The sequence below is a fragment of the Anabrus simplex genome, chromosome 2 (genome assembly GCF_040414725.1).
Source record: "Anabrus simplex isolate iqAnaSimp1 chromosome 2, ASM4041472v1, whole genome shotgun sequence".
In the NCBI taxonomy this organism is placed as follows: domain Eukaryota; kingdom Metazoa; phylum Arthropoda; class Insecta; order Orthoptera; family Tettigoniidae; genus Anabrus; species Anabrus simplex.
In genome coordinates this window covers 529,026,790-529,048,500 of record NC_090266.1, presented here as the reverse complement: position 1 = coordinate 529,048,500, position 21,711 = coordinate 529,026,790, and the positions used below count along the sequence as shown (strand labels likewise).

Here is a 21,711-nt window from a genome sequence, read left to right as displayed (position 1 = left end):
GGGACCCAGGGGAGACCCGCAAAGCACTCCGGACGAAGAAGACCCCCGCGAACACCGGAAAAAATTGAGACAAGGATTCCTTTATTAGAGATGGTCCCGGGCGCGGATGTGAAGAAGATATTACATTGTATGACAATAGTAATACGTTACAAAGAAGATGTACAAGAGTATTCAGATATGTTGGGCAGAAACAGGTAGAGACGATGGGAGGAAGGTATAATTAGACGGACACGGGTAGTATTGGAGAAGGAAATAATATAGGGTAGTTGAAAGGTTTGTAAAGGAGGTGGCAAGTAGACGGAACAGTTCTAGAATGGTAAGAGGCGGGAGACTGAAAGTGGGTTGTGGAACAGGTGGATAGATCGTTTGCGGCGGTGGGGTGGGTGGTGGTACGGGACGAGAACGAAGAAGGGGGGAACGAGGGGGAGAGCGGATAACGCGGGGCGAGGATCGGGAAGGCTCCACGCGGTAAGTTCGACGGTGAAGATGGACGCCATCGGCGAGCAGGCGGTTGACGTCTTCATTGGTGGGAAGCTGAAGGCGTACCATGTACGTCGGACTGCGATCGTTGAAGATACGGAAGACGCGCCGTGCTGGGACCCCTGCCAGGAGGAGATCATTACGGATGTCCTGTTCAGAAATCGCCGGGTCGACGCCACGAAGAACACAACTCGACACTGAAGGTGGTTGATTGGTCGTGGTATCGCCAGATGCTCCGTGGGAGGCTGGCTGAGCAGTAGTGGCGGTATCCAGCGAATCAGCAAGGGGCAGTTGGGGATTGGGTAGGGTCGTAGTTAGGGAAGGGGTGGTGGTAGACATGAAGGGAGAAGGATGACTGAACGTAAGAGTGGCAGGGGAAGAAGACGGGGAAAGCTGAACAGAGGTAGTGACGGTAGTGAACGTAGAAGTGGTAAGAGTAGGCGTAGACCGATGGACTGAGGAGGTGGCAGTGGTAGGAGGTGAAGTGAGACAGGAAAACGGAATTTTGATAGGGACATTAGGATCAGAGGCCAGTTGTTGTAAGAGGTGTTCGGGAATGGGAAAAACTTCGTGCAGTACGTGAAAGAGAGGGATGGTGCCTTGTGCGATGAATTTCGGGCCGTGAATGGAGTATTCAAAAAAGACCAAAATATCGGGCGAAGGTTGTCCAGATGAGGCATCTTGGAGACGAAGAACACATTTGGTCGCAATGCAGTCGTTCCGTAGTGAGAGCCGGATGTCCTGAGGTGAATAGGCAGTGTCCACATTCTTGATGAGACAGGAAGACATGTTGGAGGAAGGCGACAGCCAACTAGGCGTCTGCCCGTTTATTTATTCTTGGGCCGGCTGAGACAGTGAAGAGAGCGAGGAGAAGAGCACCACCCAGCCGAAAAAATATGTGGACAGAGGATGGACGTGGAGGCCAAGGACCAAGGGGGATGTTTTCATTCCCCTTCCCGAGGGGAAGGGGCGGGCCACCTAGAAGGTAACGCCTTCTCTCTGGCCAGGAGATTCGGCGGGTTTGGGGGATTGCTGGAGTTGGAAAAGGAGGGACGGAGCTTTGTGATTGTTGAAGGAGTTGGGAGGGGGTCTCGACCTCTCGGCTAAGTATTTATTGATCTTCCAGTGTATATACAGTATTTTACAATATTTTACATTTTACATTTGATTGATACATTGGATTATACAAAGGTGTTTGTTCTTGTTCTTCTTCTTCTTCCCTGTCTGATTGTATGTTGTGTTCTGAAGGATATCCTTAACCCCCGGTTTTTTATTTTTGTCTTTATTGGGGGGTTATAAGGATATTTACAAAGTGTTCTTAACTTGTTCATTCTGTACAAGGATTTTATAATATTTGGCTATTTACAATTATTTACAATTATTTACAATTATTTACATGTTCTGACTACATTATCTATACAGAATTATTGAGGTTTTTACAATTATCTAGACAGAATTATTTGTAGTATTATGTTGTTTACATTATTACAACTGGTTATTGTGGTTTTTACAGTATATGCTTCTTTACATTATGTACAGCTGATTATTGAAGTTCTGCAATCTTCACATGTTTGTTGTGTTATACCTCTCGTCCTTACGAGCAATGGGGCCTCGTGTTGTTGACATACCCTGCTTCTGTAACAGAATTGATACAAGTTAGTCACATTGCTTGGGTATAGTTGATATGGGGGGGGGGGGGGAGCTCGGTGGGGACTCTTGGGTTGTTTGATGTTTGTAGGTGTGTGGGGGTTCGGGTTTGGAGAAGTTATGGTGATTTGTCTGCTGGATTAGACATCACAGCCTGTTCCTCTATGCATCGCCCCCATCGGGTGGGGGGAGGGATCGGTGGAGGTGATATGGAGTTTGGACGAAGTGGGGGTTGGGGGGAGGGTCTCCGCGGAGTAGTAGGTTGAGGGATGGGTTATCCCGTTCAAGGGCTCGGCGGTAGGATCTGTGGAATTGGGTGAGGACGTAGGTGTCAAGTGGTGGGAAAGGGAATATTTCAAGTAGGTCGGCCGTGGGGTATCGGAAGGGGAGTCGGAGTGCATGGCGGACAGTACGGCGTTCTATGGAAAGTAGGGGTTGGTACAGGTTCGGGTGGGATTTGGCAACAGCTGCCCAGGTGATGAGGCCATAAGTGATTTGGGGTCGGACAAAGGATTTATAGGTATGCAGGAGCAGTGAGGTTTTAAGGCCCCACCGGGTCCCGGCCAGGCGGCGCACTAACCGAGCTCGGGTGGCGGTCTTGGATTTTAGGTATTGGAAGTGTGGGCGGAACGTTAGATGTTGGTCAAAGAGGATGCCGAGGTATTTGAGGGTGGGTTGGGTTTGGATGGGGGATCTCCGGATCTGAAGTTGGAGGTTGTCCGGGTTACGGGATATACTGGTTTTTCCCCGTCTTCGTCGGAATAGGATGGATTGGGTCTTTTCAGGGTTGAGTTTTAGGTGCCACCGGTCGCACCATGTGAGGAAGGAGTTGAGGTAAGGTTGGGCTGCGCGGTTTATAGCTTGGACTGAGTGTAGGGGGGCTAAGATGGCGGTGTCATCTGCGAACTGTAGGAGTTGGATGGGGGGGGGAGGTTGAGGGATGTCGGCCACAAATAGGATAAATAGTAGTGGGGAGAGGGGTGAGCCTTGCGGGACGCCTAGTGTGAGGGGAAACGTGGATGATAGTTGGTTCCTGATGGAGATTTGGGTTGAGCGGTTTGTGAGGTAGGAGGAGATGAATCGGACATAGGAAGTGGGGATGGCGAAGTATCTGAGTTTAAAAAGGAGGGCGGGGTGCCAGACGGAGTCGAATGCGAGCTGGAAGTCGAAAGTGATTAATAGGGTGGGGCGTGCTCGGTTGAAGTTGTTGGCAGTTGTTTGGACAAGTCTGAGGAGTTGGTCTTCGGTGGATAGTTTTGGGCGGAATCCGAATTGGGATATGGGTAGGAGGTGGTGGGATTGTAGATGAGGGTGGAGGCGGCGGACTAGGATTTTGTCTAGGATTTTTGCTAAAACTGTGATAAGGATGATGGGGCGGTAGGAGCCTAGTTCGGAGGGTGGTTTGCCTGGTTTGGGAAAAAGGAGCATTGTGGTGTGTTTCCAGGGTGTGGGGTAGAACCCAGTGCGGAGGATATAGGTGTATAGGTCAGCCAGTAGGGATAGTAGGTTATGGGGTGCGTGACGGATATGAAGGTACCGGGTTTTGTCTGGTCCTGGAGCGGTGTTCCGGGATTTGGAGAGGACTGATTGAATTTCTGCCGGGGAGATAGGTACGTCTAGGGCGTGGTTCGAGAGGGTATGGTTGTTGGAAGGTGTGAGTTGTGGGGAGGAGGCGTGGTTTAGGTATAGATCGGTGTTGGTTCTATCGAAGTGAGGGTCTCCATGGGTGTTGAAGCGTTGGTGGTAGTATTGAGCAAAGGCTTCCAGTTTTTCCTCGGTGTTTGCTGGAGCTATGCCTCTGTGGATGATGGGGTATCTGGGTGTGGGTTTGGTGCCGAGGAGGTTGTTAAGTTTGGCCCAGAATTTAGCAGGTTGGGTTTTTAGGGAGTCTAGTTTGGTGCAGGTTTGTGCCCAGGAGCGGCGGGTATGGGCTGTTAGGTAATTGCGGATAGTTCGAAGGATTTGGCGATGGAGGCGTAGGAAGTAGGGATCTCGGGACCGCATGAATTCTCGGTGGTAGGAGTGGGATAGTTTTTGGAGGTGTACGAAACGGGGGGGGAGTCGGGGTTGGGAGGGGGAGTGGAGAGTTAGGGGGATACTGGATTCTGATGCTGTGGTTATGGCGGAGAGGATAAATGTGTTCATGTTATCAACGGATGGTTGGTCGGTCGGAAATGGGGGGGGGTTCTCGAGTGCTTGGTTGAGTGAGGCTTGGTAGGCGGGCCAGTCGGCTTTAGAAAAGTTGAGGATTGGTCTGGGGGGTGGTGGAGGCGGACGTGGATTAGTGGATGGGATTTGGAGTAGGACTGGGAGGTGGTCACTTCCTATGCTGGGTAAAAGTTGTACTGTGATGAGGTGGGTTAGGGAGTTGTGGGCAATTAAGGCATCTGGTGTGGTGTTGGAGGCGGGACGGGTGGGGCCAGGGAAGGGTATTAGGGAGCAGTTGTGGTCGCTCAAAAGATTTTGGAGTTCGGTCATGGCTCGGCGGGATCGGTGGGTTAGGTTAAGGTCTGCTATTAGTATAAAGTGGGGGAAGGTGTCGCAAAGGTAGGTGATGAAGTCCAGGGGGAGAGGGATGTTCGACCGGTGGTATATGGTTGCTAGGTGTAGGACTCGGGATCGGAAGTATACGGTTGTTATGACAGATTCTTGGAAGTTGTGGGGGTGGGGTGGGGTGTGGGGGCGGGTGGGGAGGGAGGAACGGATGGCGATGGCTGAGCCCCCTCGTCCTATGTCGTGAGGGTGGTCAGCGCGGTAGATGGCGAAGCCGGGGAGGTGAGCGGACTGGTAAGGACGGAGCATGGTTTCGTTGAGCAGGATGGTGTGGGTGGAATGTTGTGAGGCCAGGGTTTTTAGGAGTAGTCGTTTGGAGTGGAAGGATTGGATGTTGAGGAAGAGAATGGAGATTGGTTCCTGGGGCCGAGGACGCCGGGAGGGATTAAGGGCCATTATACCTGTGTTTCTAGGCGGGTGAAGTGAAAGTGGGTGTTTAGTCCGGAGTGAGAGGTTTGGAAGTGTGCGTTGAGGGTTTGGTTAGCTGCTGCCTGGAGTTTGGATATTACTAGTGATCGGTGGTAGGGGTGTATGTTCATGAGGGAGAGGGTGACAAAGCGGATTATATCTTCTAGGGTTGGTGGGGGGAAGATGGATTGGTTGGGTTGGGTGGGGGCATCTATGGTTTGGAATGGGGCTACTAGCTCAGGTCGGTTTTCTGGCGGTTGGGGGCGGGCTTTGCATTTGAGGGAGTAGGTTGGGTGGGATTCTCCGCAGGTGTTACATTTGGGTGGGAGTTGGACGTTGGGGCATCGGGAGGTGGGGTGCGATTGTGTGCAGTGGCTACATATTGGCCGTTCGGCGGTGCAGTGGGCCGTGTCGTGTTTATTGTAAGTTAGGCACCGCTCGCACCTGAGGGGTTGGGGGCCTGGGGCGCGGGAGGGTTCCACCCGATGATGGTGTCGGTAGATGTAGACTCCTTCCGTGAGTAGCTTGTCTACGTCCTGAGATGTGGGGAGGAGTACCCTGACCATAAATGTAGGCCCTGAGTTGTTTTTGATGCGAAAGGCCTTCCGTACGGGAATGCCTTCCGCGTTCAGTTCCTCTATTATTTCTTTTTCTGAAATGTCCAAGTCCACACCACGGATAACACAGCTGAACAGGCTATGACGGGGTGGTGGGGGTCGTTCCTTAAGGGCGCGTTGGGAGAGGGTTTGTAGGGGTTTATTTGACCCAAATTGGGCTGTCCCCACCGAGTTCTTTAGCCGCTGTGCGGCTGTGTCCCCGTTTACTTTAATGATTACCCCATTGCTGGTAAGCCGAATGTCGGCTATTTCATGTCTGTGGAAGTTAAATTGTACTAATTTTCTGAATATTTTCTGGGGTTGTCTATATTCTGGGGAGGGATTTTCGATTAGGAAGGTGTGGGTACCGGAGGGGGTTTTTTGGAGGGACCGGGAGTTGGTAATGGGTCGGTGGGCTCCGGAGAGGGGGGGGAATTCGGTGTTGGATGCAGTATTGGGTGAGGTGGTGGCGTTGGTGTTGTCTTGATCTCGGTAGGATGGTTGCTGAAGCGCCTGTACTTTTGGTCGCGGCTGGTCGTCTGCATTCCCCATGGGGCTGGAGTGCGCTCTTTTGGCGACGGCCTGAGAGGTGCCGCGGTCTGCGGCTGGAGAGACTGGGAGGTGATGGCTGGTGTTTCTGAGATTATCGGCGTATGTAGGCATGGCTGGATTGAAGGATTGTAGGTCCATACTGGCCTGGATTATGGTGTTAGTGGATGTGGTACTGGTGGCAGCACTGGTGGATGTCATGGTGGTAGCACTGTCCTGATTATAGTTCACTCACTAGTAGCGAACACGTTAATATTCACTGTTCACAGAGTATATTCACTGTTCACAGCACTCACACTACTTTAGCACTGGAGCACTGAAGCACTCGTTATATTCGAATCTGATCGTCTATTGGATGCGAGTGCTAACTGGTGTCGGTACACCTGGAGGAACCTAGGTGCACCCAGTCGAGCCGGGAGACACCTCTAGCTGCCCTCCGTGGGCCCCTACACCAAACCAAACAGTCCTGGGGTGAAACCCCTCGAGTGCCGCTTCGTCCACCTGTCCGTATGCTTTTTTAAACTCCACTGGGGAGTCGCACCGGCTTACGGTGTAGGGGCCCTCGCTGGACGGAGAGAAAAAGAAAGAGGCAGCTTACCGGTGTTGGAGAGATGGTACCTGCTGCTCCACTAGGTTGCTCTGCCGGGTGGATGTCGCTGGCTGGCGGTTCTTCTCCGGGTCGCTAGGAAGCGCTGGCTGGTGAGAATCGCTGGCTGGCAAGGAGAGAGGACGTGGAGGCCAGTGTGTAGGCTACTTGGAGTCACCGGCAGTGCCAATGCACTATGAGAGACTTTGTCTTTTTACCAAAAATTGATGCCTGCTTGGCTATCAGATGATATAGATGTTGATTCCCATAGAGAATCAAAAATATTTGTCCTGAATAAGTAAATTTATAATACCGATATAAATGGTCCGTTATTGGACATTATAAATTTTCCAGCTAACGCATTCTTGGTTGCCAGCGTTTCGCCCTCATGTGCTAGGTTGGGCTCATCAGTTGGTACCTAGCACACCTACCAAGACGCTGGCTAGTGCATACCGTGGAGGCCACTGCGTAGGCTACTTGGAGCCACTGGCAGTGCCAATGTACTATGAGAGACTTTGTCTACTATAGCAACTCTTCATTTGGTATAGCTCCTTCATGCAAACAGTAATCAAATAAGTACTTCAGATATGGTACTATATCCCAACCCATTGTCTTTAGTATATCCCCCAAAATCTTATCAATTCCAGCTGCTTTTCTAGTTTTCAAATTTTGTATCTTACTCTAAATGTCATTGTTATCATAGGTAAATTTTAATACTTCTTTAGTGTTAGTCACCTCCCCTATCTGGACATTATCCTTGTAACCAACAACCTTTACATACTGCTGACTGAATACTTCTGCCTTTTGAAGATCCTCGCATACACACTCCCCTTGTTCATTAATGATTCCTGGAATATCCTTCTTGGAACCTGTTTCTGCCTAAACGTACCTATACATACTCTTCCATTTTTCACTAAAATTTTTATGACCCCCAATTATGCTTGCCATCATGTTATCCTTTTTTTTTTTTTTTTTTTTTTTTTTGCTAGGGTCTTTACGTCGCACCGACACAGATAGGTCTTATGGCGACGATGGGATAGGAAAGGCCTAGGAGTTGGAAGGAAGCGGCCGTGGCCTTAATTAAGGTACAGCCCCAGCATTTGCCTGGTGTGAAAATGGGAAACCACGGAAAACCATTTTCAGGGCTGCCGATAGTGGGATTCGAACCTACTATCTCCCAGATGCAAGCTCACAGCCGCGCGCCTCTACGCGCACGGCCAACTCGCCCAGTATGTTATCCTTAGCTGAATTCTTTGCTATATTCAATTTCCTAGTAAGTTCTTTCAATTTCTCCTTACTTCCACAGCCATTTCTAACTCTATTTCTTTCCAACTTGCACCTCCTTCTTAGTCTCTTTACTTCTCTGTTATATGATAGGGGACCTTTACCATTCCTTACCACCTTTAAAGGTACAAACCTATTTACACATTCCTCAACAATTGCTTTAAACCCATCCCAGAGTCTGTTTACATTTTTATTTACCGTTTTCCACCGATCATGGTTACTTTTTAAAAACTCCCTCATGCATGTTTTATCAGCCATATGGTACTGCCCAATAGTCCTAATTTTAATCTCTTCCTTTCTTTCACATTTATTTTTAACTATGACAGAAACAGCTTCACGATCACTAATACCATCTGTTACTTCAGTTTCTCTATAGAGCACATCTGGTTTCACCAGCACCACATCCAGAATATTCTTCCCTCTAGTTGGTTCCATCACTTTCTTAATCAGATGCCCTTCCCATATTAACTTATTTGCCATTTGTTGGTCATGGTTCCTGTCATTCGCATTACCTTGCAAATTGACATTTGGTAAATTCAGGTCACCCGCTACAATCACATTCCTTTCCTTACCCTTTCCTACATAGCTGATTATCTTATCAAATAATTCTGAATCAGCGTCTGTGCTACCCTTTCCCAGTCTGTGCACTCCAAAGACATCAAGTTGCCTATTATTATTATTATTATTATTATTATTATTATTATTATTATTATTACTACTACAACAACTTCCCCCATGCGGAGGCTGCCACAAGGACAAAGTATGTCGACTACACAGTATTTTGTCTTCTAAGTTACTGTTGACTTTGCTAGTGTGCCAGGTAGAAGATTCACCAAAAGGCTCAGGAATAGATTTGCAATACGGCTCTTCAGATGTTATATAGATGATTGCGGAGTATGGTCACTGAACCTTGTATTGCGGCGATAGCGATGTCATGAATAGAGATGATCCTTACACCTAGAATTTCATGTTTGTCATCTTTAACTTTTTCGTAGCTTACAAATTCTTCCTTCACCAAAATGAATACTCCCCTTCCTGCCATTCCTATCCTATCCCTAGGAAATGCCCTCCAGTTCCGGGAGAAAATTTCTGCATCCATAATATCATTTCACAGCCATGATTCAACTCGTATTACAATATCTGGTGTGTATAAATCTGTTAAATTACTTAATTCGATTCCTTTCTTTACAATACTTCTACAGTTGAGCACTAACATTTTTATGTCATCCCTGCTTTTTATTCCAGTTCAAGTACAAAGTTTCTTATTGGCTGAAATATAAGGTTGGCGGGAAGAGATTGAAGTGTTGATAACTTTAAACACCAAAAACAATCAATAAACAATTCATTTTAGAAAACCTTAACAAACAGAATTAGGGGCTGCCTGGCTGAGGTGGTAAAGGCGTTCTCGGTTAGCACAGAAGGACGTGGGTTCGATTCCCCGCCAGGAAGTCATATAATTTAAGAAACAAGATTTGCACTTCCGGAGGTGCACATGGCCCTGAGGTTCACTCAGCCTACATCAAAAATGAGTACCAGGTTAATTCCTGGGGTTAGAGGCGGCCGGGCGTAGAGCTAACCACTCTATCCCATCAAGTGCCAAGGTTACGGATAGTGGAAGCCTTCACCTTCCACCCCTCCAAGGGCCTTCATGACCTGTACGGAGATGACTTTGCTTTGCTTTGTCACACAAAATTACTATTGCAGTTTCAAAGTTTATGATATAGATAGCCTTCTAAAAGGCGCTTCATTTAAATGCACGGTGTGGGTGTACCTCCAGTACAATAAAAATAACAATAATAATAGTAATAACGCCTACTAATCGAGCTCGATATTTCCACTATTTAGCCATGGGATTAGAGAATTGTTTCCAAGCTATACTAGTCCATTACACTTACATCAACCTGTGTGATGTAGAATACTTGCGAGTATTCGACGAAGGGCTCGTTTGATTGTTTGGATGATCCTTTCCGACCAACCTCCCCACCGGGCAACGGTTGGAGGGTTGAACTTTCACTGAATTCGTAGCAATGAGGCATCTTCTTCTATCTTGCTCCAGTCAATGGATCTGAGCAGGTTATTACTCCCAACAAAATTGCTTCCGTTTTCACTGTTAATTATCTTTGGCCTTCCTCTTCGTGCAATGAACCTACGAAGACTCATAATAAACCCGTCTGTTGACAGAGTGGTTATTAGTTCTTGATGAACTGCCCTATATACGGCACAAGTGAATAGTACAATCCAGGACTTCTGTCCTCCCTTGAGGATTAGTCGACCTGCAAGGTCTGTTCCCACAACTTCAAATACCGATGCATCCCTCACTCTATCTTCTGGGAGAGGGCATTTTACTTCTGGAAACATACTTTTGGCTTCATGTCGTCTGCATTTCTTGTACAATCCAATCACATTTCTAACAGTTCTTCGACCTTTCAGTATCCAGTATCTCTGTCGCAGGTGAGTTAGTAGTATATGAGTTCCATTATGAAGCAGTCTTTCATGTTCCTCCTGAAATAAAAGCTGAACTAGTTTATGCTTGTTTAGCAAGACAACGGGCCATTTGAAGTTATCATCATCCTTCCTTTCCACAATTTTCATCTTCACCTGCAGGATTCCTTCTGCATCCTTGAGGACACACAGAGATTTCAAACTAGAAACCCCTTCTTTGGTGAACGTTTCCTCTTGTACCAATTGTATAAGCTTCTTTTCAGCCCTTTCTATTTCTTGCACTGTTAGCTTCCCTTTATATCTTTCATTCGTTTGTTTTGCACTATTCTTCACAAATCTGAACATCCATGTCACCATCCTCACTATCTTGGTATACTTCGAAAAGCACTCCAGAAACCATGAGGTAGAACTACCATCTGTCATCATTACCCCTTTCTCCTCTTCCTGACAACAGGACTCTATGCCTACAACTATATTACTGGGCCATTCCTCCTCAGGTAGCCTTAGCCATGCTGGTCCCTCCCACCAGGCAGATTCTATGCCGAGCATCCTCGCAACGGCAAGTCAACAGGGTTTTGTTTTCCAGGAACTTGGTTCCACTCATCTCTTTGTGTGAAGTTTAGTATCTCCTTTATTCTGTTCTCTACGAAGGTTCCCCATCTTCCATCCCTTCTATTCCAACTCAATACATTAGTCAAATCAGTACAAAAATATTGAGAAGTCTCCATGAGACCTAAACTGTTCTTGACAGTGACTAGCAGTCGGACACCAATGCAGCAAAATAACAATTCTAGTCTACGCATAGTTACTTTCTTCACCGGTGCAACTCATGTCTTCACTAGTAACAGCTGCACTGTCGTCCCACAATTACTTTCACAATGTAAATACATGCATTGTAAATATAACTATGTATTGCATATATGTGGAAAACTTTTATGTTTATAATTTATATGGTTTGTTGAATCACATCGCTTTCATTTAGTGCAGAACTCGCCCAACCTCTTAATTCAAACTTTGCCATGGCCATCAAAAGAGAAGCCTCCTGAATAAAACAGTTTCATTCTTCTTCCGAACTGACTGAAGCAACACAGTTGTCCGCATAAAATGAATGCTTGAGTTTTTCTGCAGTTTCACAGTACCCAGCAGGACAGTTATCAAGATGATGCTCTATAACAGCTCCTAGAATGAACAGGCTGCAATTTACACCAAATACAATGCGACAGTGGCAAAAAATCTTCATCTTCCTGGTCGCGTAATCATCCCACCAAAGGAATTTCAGATAATGACGATTCACTACGTTCTCAGAAATTTGCAGAAAAGGCCTTCTTTATATCAGACACTACTCCTATTTCCCTTTCTCGAAATTGCAGCAGGATGGATGGTAGAAGTTTGAGCAAATTGGGGCCTTTCTCCAAAGTCATTTAGGGACAGCTTTCCTCCTTGTTTACTGGAAGCATCAAACACGGATCTGCACGTCGTACTTGAATCACTCTTGAAAACTCCACTCTGAGGCATAAAGTATCCCTGCTTGTTTCCTATGTCATCATCAACTTCTTTGTTGATATTTTCTTGTAGCCAGTCTTGTAGTACTGAATGATATTCTTCTTATCTGTTCTCAGAGTCAAGTTTTGAAGTCATCGATGCAAGTCTTTTCTCTGCCACCATTCTGTTATTTTCAAGATCCTCTCTTCTTTCACACCAGGGTAGGCAGACTTCATATCTACCATCTTTGTTAACAGCGACTGTTCTCTTGAAATGATTCAGAATTGCTAACTCCACCTCTTCTCTGTTTTTCCTGTCTCCTGGATCTGTAATCCCGAGCACATCTAACCTCCAGAGTCTTGCCAGATCTTCACTATGTGTTGGTAAGGATGTTACCAGGTTAGCCGTGTTGCCATGCCTTGTATTTGGTGTTGATCTCATTATCACCCAGCCAAGACGAGTTTCTTGTGCCACAAAGCCACAATGTAGTCCTACCATATTTCCCGTGATCAAGCTTCCCGCATAATCAGCTCCAATTAAAATGTCAATAGTAGGATGACCAGCTCCAGTGTCAGACACTACAATGCCTTTTTCCTTTAATTCTTGCAGGCAAGCACTTTGATTAATGCGAGGAATTGAACCACGTATAGAAACATGATCTAAGGCTTCAATCTCACATGAATAATTTCCTGTCATATTCTGAAGTGATACTCGATATCTCTTGTGTACTTGTCTTTGCGACGAGATTCCCCTAAATAGAACTTGATCAGATTCTCAGATCCAACACAAGAACAAGCCGTTTCCAGAGCAGTCTTCTTTTGAATATAGGAACGCAGAGATCCCGTATCTACTGTCTCCCTTACCACACGTTGACCCCCCTTAGCTGTGATAACTACAATTAGAGTCGGCAGCAGGACATCTGGAGAACAACAGTGGTTTGCTCCAACAACACTCGTGTTTTCCCTCCTATTCTCTTCTCACAATGTTGATTTCTCGTTATTTCTAGGCAGATCAGAACACATTATCGGATAATGTTTTTTCTCACAGATCAAACATTTTAGTGAGGATTTACACCCTACAGACCTGTGTCTGGGTTTTAAACATGTGAAACAAGCCCATTTTGATTTTAACATGTCTGTCTTTTCCCTAAGAGACATCCTTTGCACTTTAAAACACTCCTTACTCTCATGAAATTCTCACAAAATACATAAACATTTGATCGTATATTCTGTTTTTTCACCAGTCAACAGATTATATGCAGTAGGTACACTTTCATCCTCTGTTTCTTTTCTTTCATTGGATGTTTTACCTGATCTATGAGTCAATTTAAACCCAGCTTTAGCTAACATTATCCTCTCCTCTCCTTCCACCTCAGCCTTTAGAAATTCTAGCAATATCTTCAATTTTTCACTGTAATTACTTGCCTGAGTCACACTTGAACTACTCCTCATCCAGATTCTCAGAAGCTCCTCTGGAATGCTTAATTCAACAAGTGGAAACAAAATTGCTGCATGCTTGTCAAAAGTCACTTCAATGGATTCCAGTGCTCTTAAGTAACACTCAAGCTTATCGTACAGTTGTAATGTATGTCCCTTACCTTTCACACTGGTGGCATTTTTTATTACCAAACCTAGGAGCTCTCTGATGTAGAACTATGTCAGCAACTCCTTCTTACCACATCTTTCAGTCAGTCCGTCCGCTGCCTTTTGATAGTTTTCTGCAGTCGGTGGATAGCTGTCGATGATTTCTCATGTTCTTGTTCCTGGAACTGTCACCTGGATCAGGTACTGGAATTTGTCTTCTGCTGCTATGTCTTCATCTTCATGGATTCTGCAAAACTGACTCCAAAAGGAAAGCCAGTCCTTTATGTCACCGCTAAATTTAACCAACTCTATTTTTGGTAATTTCATCTTCTTTTTATGTGACTCAACAGAACATGCAATTTCAAACCTATCATTTCCTTTTGTTACACCTAACCTCAGAGTGTGTACTTCTATTTTGAATCTTACAGTGTCTATCTTATCCCTAAATTCTTCAATATTGGTATACTCATCTTCATATTTCTTATCACTCCCTTTTTCCTGCAAAACTAAGTCCAATATTTGCTCATCTAACATCAAAAGTTCTTGAAATAACCATTCCAATTTTACGGACATTAACCTAACATCTTCGTCATTTATCACGTCTCTATTTAGCTATCTAGTAAAAGTCGGGAGGTTTCTCTGAATGATATCCTGACAGGTTTCAGTTTCTTACACAAATTCTCCATTGTGGCATGTACAGTTGTACTTATCACGTCGGGGTCACCAAATCAAATGTTGGGTTAGACACTCGCGCACTACAAGTGTCACAGATCCTTGCACCAACATTAATAACTACAGGACGTCATCTACACATGTAAACACAGTTCACACTACAGAACATACTTTCACACAAGGTTTAATTCTCCAGACATTTACAATCCACAAACAGTCACACCATTTTCCTTTTTACACACTCCCAGAGTTACCCATTTCCAATGAGTACATAACCAAGTTCAAGGAAGTAAACAACACAAGGAACACATATTACTGGTTTCTCACATTTGGGACGAACATTTCAGCCCAACTTAGCGCTCTGGGGTGAAATGCTGGCAACCAGGAGTGAGTTAGCTGGACCATTTATATTGGTATTGTAAAATAACCAACCATTTATATTGGTATTAAGCCGGGGTATGTCGAGAATCATTAGATTTTTTTTGTCGCACGTGAGTTTTACTGATAGCCCTTTTCAAAAGTTGGCAAGTATGTATTGTTTATGATAGTTTCTGGGAAAGTGGTGCATTGCGGGTCGGATCCACTGATTGCTTTAAATTCATATCCATCCATTCATTCTTCCTGATCACGTTTTTTATTCTGGTCAGCGGATGATTTTGAACTTTTAAATTGCCATTACATTTCATCTCATTTCGTATCATTAGGGGCCGATGACCTAGACGTAAGGCTCCTTTAAACAAGCATCATCATCAAACGGGTGCCCACCACAATAGTGCAGGTCTATAAGCCTATTAGTTCAGCAGATAATGAAGAAATTTAAAGAATATATGAAGAGAGCGAGATTTAATTCAATATGTACAAACACATCGTAAAAACTAAATAGACCAACGAAATATATATTTTCTCTCTCCATCATTAAGTAGAATACAATATGGTTTATATTTTAGCCTCTTCAAAGTATCCACCCTTTGCCCTCCAAACAGCTGCACAAATTCATGACATTCTGGAAATAAGATTTTGTAGTGTTTGTGTAGATATTGCAGTCCAACAGCTCTGTAAATTATTCCATAGCTCTTCAACGTTAGTTGACCTCAGTGTTCGGACCTCCCTGTCAATTTCATCCCATAACAGTTCAATGGGATTTAAGTCTGGTGACTGACTTGGCCAAATCATATTTTTCAGTTCCCCACATTTCTCTTTTCTATTGACATACCCTCTTCACAAATTAGAAGAATGTTTGGGGTCATTGACCTGCTGCAGAACAAACCCACGACCAGTAAGCCTCTTGCCAGATGGAACTGCATTGTTGATCAGTATCCTGTGATATCCTTCCTTCTTTAATGTTCCATTAATTCGCACTAGATCACCGACTTTATCACCCGCAAAACATCCCCACACCATAACCGACCCTCCACCATGCTTCACCGTAGGTGTCACACACTGACTCTTCATACGTTCTCCACAAAGTCGACTAACAAACATTCGACGATGGCTCCCAAATACTTCAAACTTCGATTCATCCGTGAATAACACCTTGGACCATTGCTGCACGCTCCAGTTTTTATGTTGCTGTGCCCATTGCATTCTTTTCACCTTATTTTGTGTCCGTAATAAAGGTTTTTTGGCCGCTATGCACCCCTTTAAACCTCATTCACGAAGACAGCATTGCACTGGAGCAGCTCACATATTATTGACTTCCTTCCAAATTTCAGATGCCGTACAGAGTCCTTTGACATTTACTCTGTACACATATGAACTGATCTTCCCTGTATGATGTTACACGGGGTCTTCCAGATCGCGAAACACTTGCATTGGCACCGGTTTGTTTGAACCGCTGCAATGTATACACCACTGTAGATTGGGCTATGCCAACTTTTGTTGCTATTGTTCTGCTAGAATACCCTTCGTGATGCAGAGCTATAATTACAGCACGTTTTTCAGTTCCAATCTCCTGCTTCTGTCCCATTTGGAGGTAATATGGTATGCACCTGATCAGATACACAAACACACTGCTAGCTGCACACAGTGTACTGAAAACTAATGTGAACTGCTTGCTACACAGACAGCTGAAGGAATGAGGCCTATTCGAGTGGACACGTCTTGGGTAAAGACACGTCAGTGTTGTTGTTGTTATTCATCAGCGACCCTCCATGCGGAGAACCGGTCAAATACACAACAGAGTCGTTCCGTCTTTACATGTTTGTGCTTGTTTTATTATCAGAACAGGGCTATGATAGATTATTTAAAACTATAGCTCTGTTTTAACCACAAATCCATAGTTGTGATAGGTGATGGAAAACTTTTGACTGGTAGTGTAAAAGGTGACTAGAATCTAATTGTGATGGGAGACTGGAATGCAGTGGTATAGTGAAATGTACAGTATACCTGAGGCGGTCCGTTCCAAAACTCGCCTTATCCATTTAAAAAAAAAAATGAGTTAGAGGTAGCATTGCCTTCTTGGTGATGTTTGTGATAGTTCTACCACAAAATTGAGCACCAACACTCGCCTTTTCCCATAGAAATCTGTCACCAAACTTAGGCTATTGTTCCATAACTCGCCTAATCCACGGTGCTTGTCGTTCCAAAACTCGCCTTATACAATCAACCTATAGGAAAGGATAATTTCAGCACGTGACTCACGCTACAATTTACCCACGTTTTATGCCAGTCTTTCCACTCTTTGAGTTGTTCTTGAACTGTGTTAGTCTTTCATGCAGTTTTGTGCTGTGAACAGAGTGTATTAAGATGACGGAAAATATTGCTTTTGTTGCAGAAGGTAAAGAGAGAAGGAAGAGTGATTCTGATTCATTGAGAAAAACTAAGGGAAAAAAAGATAGGTATGCTATGAATGTTACATCCTAATAATTTAGTTGAGAGCTGCTACTTTTAAAATACAGTGAAACCTCATAACATGTTTCCGCAGGGGATAATCTTATCTACTGGAAGTATTTTAATTTTGTCTTCATTTGTTAACGATTTAACAATTTTCTCTTCTACATCTCAACTTTCTTGTACACTGTAATGTTCTGTAATTTTATCATTGTGAGGAGTACCTCACATGCCAAGTTGACAAACGAGAATGTTTTTACATACACATGGATGGAGCATGAATTCAAGAAGGGGTCTAATGAAACGTCATCTGCAGTTTACCATCGGTTATCACAAACTGATTTGTCAAACTTCACAACTATACGACTTTGTGCGGATGGCTGCGGAGGACAGAACCACAATTCTACAATGATTGCAATGTGCTCATATTTCTTGACACACACAGCTCTGCCTAATATAGAAAGTGTTGAATTGGTCTTTCCTATGACAGGCCACTCATTTCTGCCCTCTGGCAGGGTATTTGCTCAAGTCGAAAGAGAGATACGGAAATGCCCTATAATCTGTAATCCAGCAGAATATGAAGACATCTTTAGCAAACATGCTGAAGTCTTCAAGTTTTGCAGAGACTGCTCGGTGAACAATTGGAAAATGATTGCTGAAAATATGATGAAAAAACCTGCATCTTGGCACTTTAAATTTCTTCAAGGCCGGTCTTCACTGATTAACATTTAACAACAACGTGTTAAATGTTAAAAGTGTTGAATGTTAACTGGTGACACCATCAACATGTTAAATGTTAAATGTTGAATACTGTTTTATTCAACATTGTGTCCACACTTAATAAACATGTTAAACTTGACTTTCTTTGTTTATATACAGGTAGTTCATTATATCAATTTGCGGTAATACATTTAGGTGGTGTCTAGTATTTTCAAACAAGGAAAATGGACTCAGATGAAGAGGATTTGGCCTTTGTTATTACCACTGTTGCTTCTTGTTATGGTTTAGAAATGCAGTTATTAGATACATTTTCTCCCCTCATCCTGCTCATTGCTTCTAAAGCAAACATCTTTGAACTATAAACTTCGTCCGCTCCCGCCCCCCGCCCCCCGACTTCCGACTTTTTCTGTTTTTTTTTTTTTTTGCAATACTCCACTGTACTGGGAGCGGAGAGACGCTAGTTTTTTTTAAATGCACTCGGAGGAATAATTATAGATAATTTAGAGTTCCTGGAAACTGTCGGCTTTGTTCGCTTTATCTCTGTATTCCTTTGATGAGACATCCCACAAACAAGGCCTTTCTATTATGTCATTAATTAAGTCCAAAATAATCTTGCTCCACTCCACTTCTGACTATAAATTTTAGTATAGTGCAGAGAGAACGACACACGTGCGCGGTACCGGTACTGTATTTGTAGCTTATAACAAAGAGAATGAGTGTTCCGGAGTGTTGTAACTATAATCCTGCTACACGAGAAGCACGTCGTTTGCATCGTCTGGCTATATGTTGACATGGAAACGGTAAGGAAGTTGCCGAAGCTGTGCCAACATCTCACGAACAACGAATTGACTTGACATGTTTTCCACTTGGAGCGGAAAACACGCCAACATGTTAAAAGTGTTAACCTCAACATTCTGAGTTAACATGCAAAGTCAATTGGAAGACACAATCACAATATACATGTCAATTAGAACATGTTAAATTTAACATGTTGGTGTTAAATGTTAATCAGTGGAGACCAGCCTTCAGTGAAACGATTTGTTATTAGCAAGGACTCACTAGGAAATGTCACCCTTAGGGGAGAACCTCATTACAACTCAGACATTGGTTTATGAAAATCGGTAATGAAAAAGGGAAAACGCTTGCGAGATATGCTAATGCCACCTGAATTATTGCCAGGAGTAAACTTGAATCCCACCAAAGTAAAGGACGTAAAAAGTTTGCTTGAAAAGCATTTTGGAATGGATTGGGAAAGGAATGAGTTGCTTTATTTTTATAAGAATCTGTTCACCTCAATTTCTGTAGACGAAAACAATCTTGTTGAAGAAACAGAAGTTCTTTGTGATGGATCTCAAGAGGAGGGAACAGATTTGAGAGTTTGATTAACAACTAAGTGATGTTTTATTGTTCAAGTTATTTCTATTGTGAGTGCAGTGTAGCCTATAAAGGAAGAATTCTCTTCAAATACTATGGATAGGATGTAAATATGATAAATCACACTGCTGTGTTCAGTTTATTAGTGAATATCATTATACTGATAGCAAAAAGGTGTATTAATGTACTGTTGAGTTTTATTACAACATTATATTCTCAATTCTTTCATTTTTCTTGTTTTAAAATAAGTTGTGTGAGGTAATATATTTTGATTTTTTTGGATGCTCCAAAACTCATCTTATCCAAAATACAAATGTAATTTATTGACGTTCTACTAATTACATTTATAATTCTTCAGTAAGACGACCCTATGACATTGGACTTGAATGGGTCCTAATACATTTGAACAAGTGAGACTTAGTATATTACAAAAATTACAGGTTTTTCGCTTTTCCTGAAAAATCACTTATGGTGGATAAGACGAGTTTTGGAACGGACCGCCTCATCTAATGTCTGATGTAAAACAAACACTGGCATGCTAGAGTTAGCAGACAGGCCTTATAGAGATTTACTTCATTGCCTGAAGTCCTAACTCAACATAAAGACATCATATTATGACACGAAGATCATAACCATAATTTTTGTTATTATATGTATTTTAATGTTATAATTATTCCTGCAACATTGTCTTTATATACATATGTTTCAGATATCACATGATCTGTTTAATTTTTATTTTGGCTGAAGATGGCCACTAAGTGGCTGAAACTAGTCTCAAGAGTAATGTAATATTATTCTTATAATTTCCTGTAACCATACAACCTTAACATCCTTAGACTTTTGTCCTTCCTTTGCTGTCCTGCACTTTTTCTCTTCTTCATTCTTTAATCACCTGTATTGTTTTCAACCCTCCTCATTTTTTGCATTCTTCTACTTCGACATTTGCCAATCAGGTTTAGTATCTCCTAAGTAACCCACTGGTTCCTACTTGATCTTGCCTTTCTTCCTAACCTTTTTTCAGCAGCCCTACTGATGTCCTTCATGACTGTCCATTCTTCACCTACTGTGTTTCCTTCAGCCTTTTCCTTTGGTCCTTGTGCAACATGTTCCTTGAAACAATCCTTCGTGCTCTCTTCCTTCAGCTTGTTTAGTTCCCATCTCCTTGCATTCCTTCTTTTCTTCTTCAAATGGCATTGCATGACCTCCCTGTTGTGGTTAGAGTTCACGTCTGCTCCTGGAAAGGTCTTGCCCAAAACCTGGTTTCTGAATCTCTTCCTCATCATAAGGAAGTCTGTTTGATACCTTTCAGTGTCTCTAGGTCTTGTCCATGTACAAGTTTGTTTGTGGTGTTTGAAACAAGGATTGTGACATGTAGACCTGCACTATTCTGGTGAGCATTGGCTTGGTATGTATCTTGACAGAAATAATCTGTTCTCTATGCTTCTCGTAATAGCCTACCCACTGCCCTATTTTGTTATTAATTATTAAACCAACTCATGCATTTCCCTGTTTCATTTTGTGTTGATAATTCTGTAGTTGCCTGACCAAAAATCCTACCCTTTCTGCTAACATACTTCACCTGTATCAACTACATCTAACTGTAGTCTATCAATTTCCTTTTTCAGATTCTCTAACCTACCACAGCAATTCCAACTTGTAACATTCCATGCTCATACTCGCTGAATGTCGGTATTCATCTTCCTGACTATTGCCCCTCTTGTGTAGTCCCAACCCAGAGATTCGAATGGGAGACTATTTTAACTCCAGAATATGTTACCCAGGAGGAAGCCATCATCAGTACACTATTAATTCATACAGGCAACTACATGTCCTTGGAAGTTATTTACGGCTGTTGTTTCCCAGTGCTTTCAGCCGTGTAGCAGTATCAACATAGTTGAGCCATATTAAATATTATTACACAACCATATCGGGCAATTATTCAGACTGCCGCCCTTGCAACTTCTGAAAGTCTGCTATGCCCCTTCGATGAACCATTCATTAGTCTGGTTTCTCGATAGACACCCATCTGATATGATTGCACCTACGGCTCGGCTACCTCCTTAGTACACACAGGCCTTCCCACTGCACCGAGGTCACATGGTTCACAGCGTATACTAATAAGCATAATGTTTCATTAATCCCTCTGTACACTGTGATGCTATTTGGCCAGCGCACCGGAAATAGAATTTGTGTGAGATATACTATTGCCTGCTTTTCATGATGAAATTTTTCAAATGTAAGTGAATGAATATCATAATGGTTTTCAGGACTCCCGTGTGCTGCTTGAACATGTGGATGTTATTCTTCGAAGTGGACTATTGTTTGAAGAGGATGCTAATGTTCTTAAGAGTATGATACCAGCACAAGAAGGAGGAGGAGGAGATGATGATGATGATGACCAACCTCCTGCAGAGCCAGTGTGGTAAAAGCAATTAATTATAGTAATTTTTGTGTGTGTGATGAATTTTGCAAGATTTCAGTAAGCTGTTTTTAAAGTTTATAAGTT

At 43.4% G+C, this 21,711-nt stretch overlaps 1 protein-coding gene across 4 annotated transcripts in view; it reads left to right on the top strand.

Moving 5' to 3' along the window:
- Positions 1 to 21,711, top strand: part of LOC136864205 (vezatin) — a 305,967-nt gene that overhangs the window by 157,976 nt on the left and 126,280 nt on the right. For 3 of the 4 annotated variants that reach the window (XM_067140895.2, XM_067140894.2, XM_067140896.2), the window contains one exon: positions 21,473 to 21,627. In XM_067140895.2, the coding sequence (XP_066996996.2) occupies positions 21,473 to 21,627 (155 nt within the window). Of the gene's footprint in view, positions 1 to 7,815; positions 8,049 to 21,472; positions 21,628 to 21,711 lie in introns of those variants that run through there. The other variant, XM_068226210.1, reaches the window with a different exon arrangement.